We start from the raw sequence: 1,052 nt of genomic DNA on the forward strand, positions 1-1,052 counted from the left end.
GGCCAGCGGGGGGTGGGGGAGCAGCCTCCGGCCCCCTCCCGCTCCCAGCAAGCCCTCCACATCCTTGGCCCCGTCCAAGGCGGCATAATTGCCCGGCTCCATGGGGCCGAGGGTCGGCGCATGGGGTGCTGAGAGCGGGGGATGCAGGGGGCCCCCAGCTCGCTCTCCCCACCCAGGCCCTGGGGATCCAAAGCGGCACTCGCGCTGATTGGCCGCCGTCAGGTGGAGAAGCTAATAAAATCTTCGTGGCAGAAATTGCGAAAATACTTTAACTGCCCCCTTGCCCTCTCCCTCCTCTCTCTCTCTCTCTCTCTCTCTCTCTCTCTCTCTCTCTCTCTCTCTCTCTCTCTCTCAACGTGAGAGAGACGATGAGTGTCCCTTCGCTGCTTTCCTGGGGGGAGGGGAGAAGTGGGAGACGGAGGAAGAGCGGACAGGGAGTCCCCCTCCTCCGCAGCCCCGTTCCCTCTCTGGCTCTGTCTCCTGCGCTTTGGCCGGTTTAACGAGAGAATAAAGCTCTCCCTATAAAGGGCCTCTCTCGTGGGGGAAGGGGAGTAGGGGGTGGAGTCGGGAGGCCACTTGGCCTGCAAGGGGAACCTGGGAGTGCGTGCGCGCGCCTGGGCCAGCGGAAGCGAGCCACTGGGGATGAAAGGGTATTTCTGGGAGCCCTTTCCTCTGGGTCCTGGGTGCTAGCATCCCAGTTCACCCCAGATGCCCCTCCCATCCTGGATGCACTATAAGCGGCTCCCGGCCCCGGGAAGTGCCTGGGACGCCCCTTCCCCAGAGACCCCAGCTACTGCCCCACACAGCTCGGCTGGCGTCTGGCTCCGGGTTGGGTTGGGGCAGAGAAAGAGGAAGGAGGACAGAGCTCCAAAGAAAGCGATGAGAGACCTGGAGCCTGGGACACAGAAGGTTTAGACTTAAAGGGGAACCGGGGCTTCTAGACCAGGCCCGTGAGAGGGGCTCTGCATTTCCATTTAAGGATGGAGAAAGAGGTAAGGAGAGAAGACGCACAGGACGTGTATTCAGAGAGACGGGTAGAGGCAGAGACAGAA

General features: G+C 61.9%; 1 protein-coding gene across 1 annotated transcript in view; it reads right to left on the reverse strand.

Annotated features, from left to right (window-relative positions):
- Positions 1-102, reverse strand: part of HOXB13 (homeobox B13) — a 1,795-nt gene extending 1,693 nt beyond the window's left edge. Inside the window, exon 1 of the mRNA XM_005868204.1 lies at positions 4-102. Coding sequence (XP_005868266.1) covers positions 4-102 — 99 coding nt within the window. The remainder of the gene's footprint in view (positions 1-3) is intronic.
- Positions 103-1,052: the final 950 nt, after the last annotated feature.

This window comes from Myotis brandtii, unplaced genomic scaffold, assembly GCF_000412655.1.
Source record: "Myotis brandtii unplaced genomic scaffold, ASM41265v1 scaffold265, whole genome shotgun sequence".
Taxonomy (NCBI): Eukaryota; Metazoa; Chordata; class Mammalia; order Chiroptera; family Vespertilionidae; genus Myotis; species Myotis brandtii.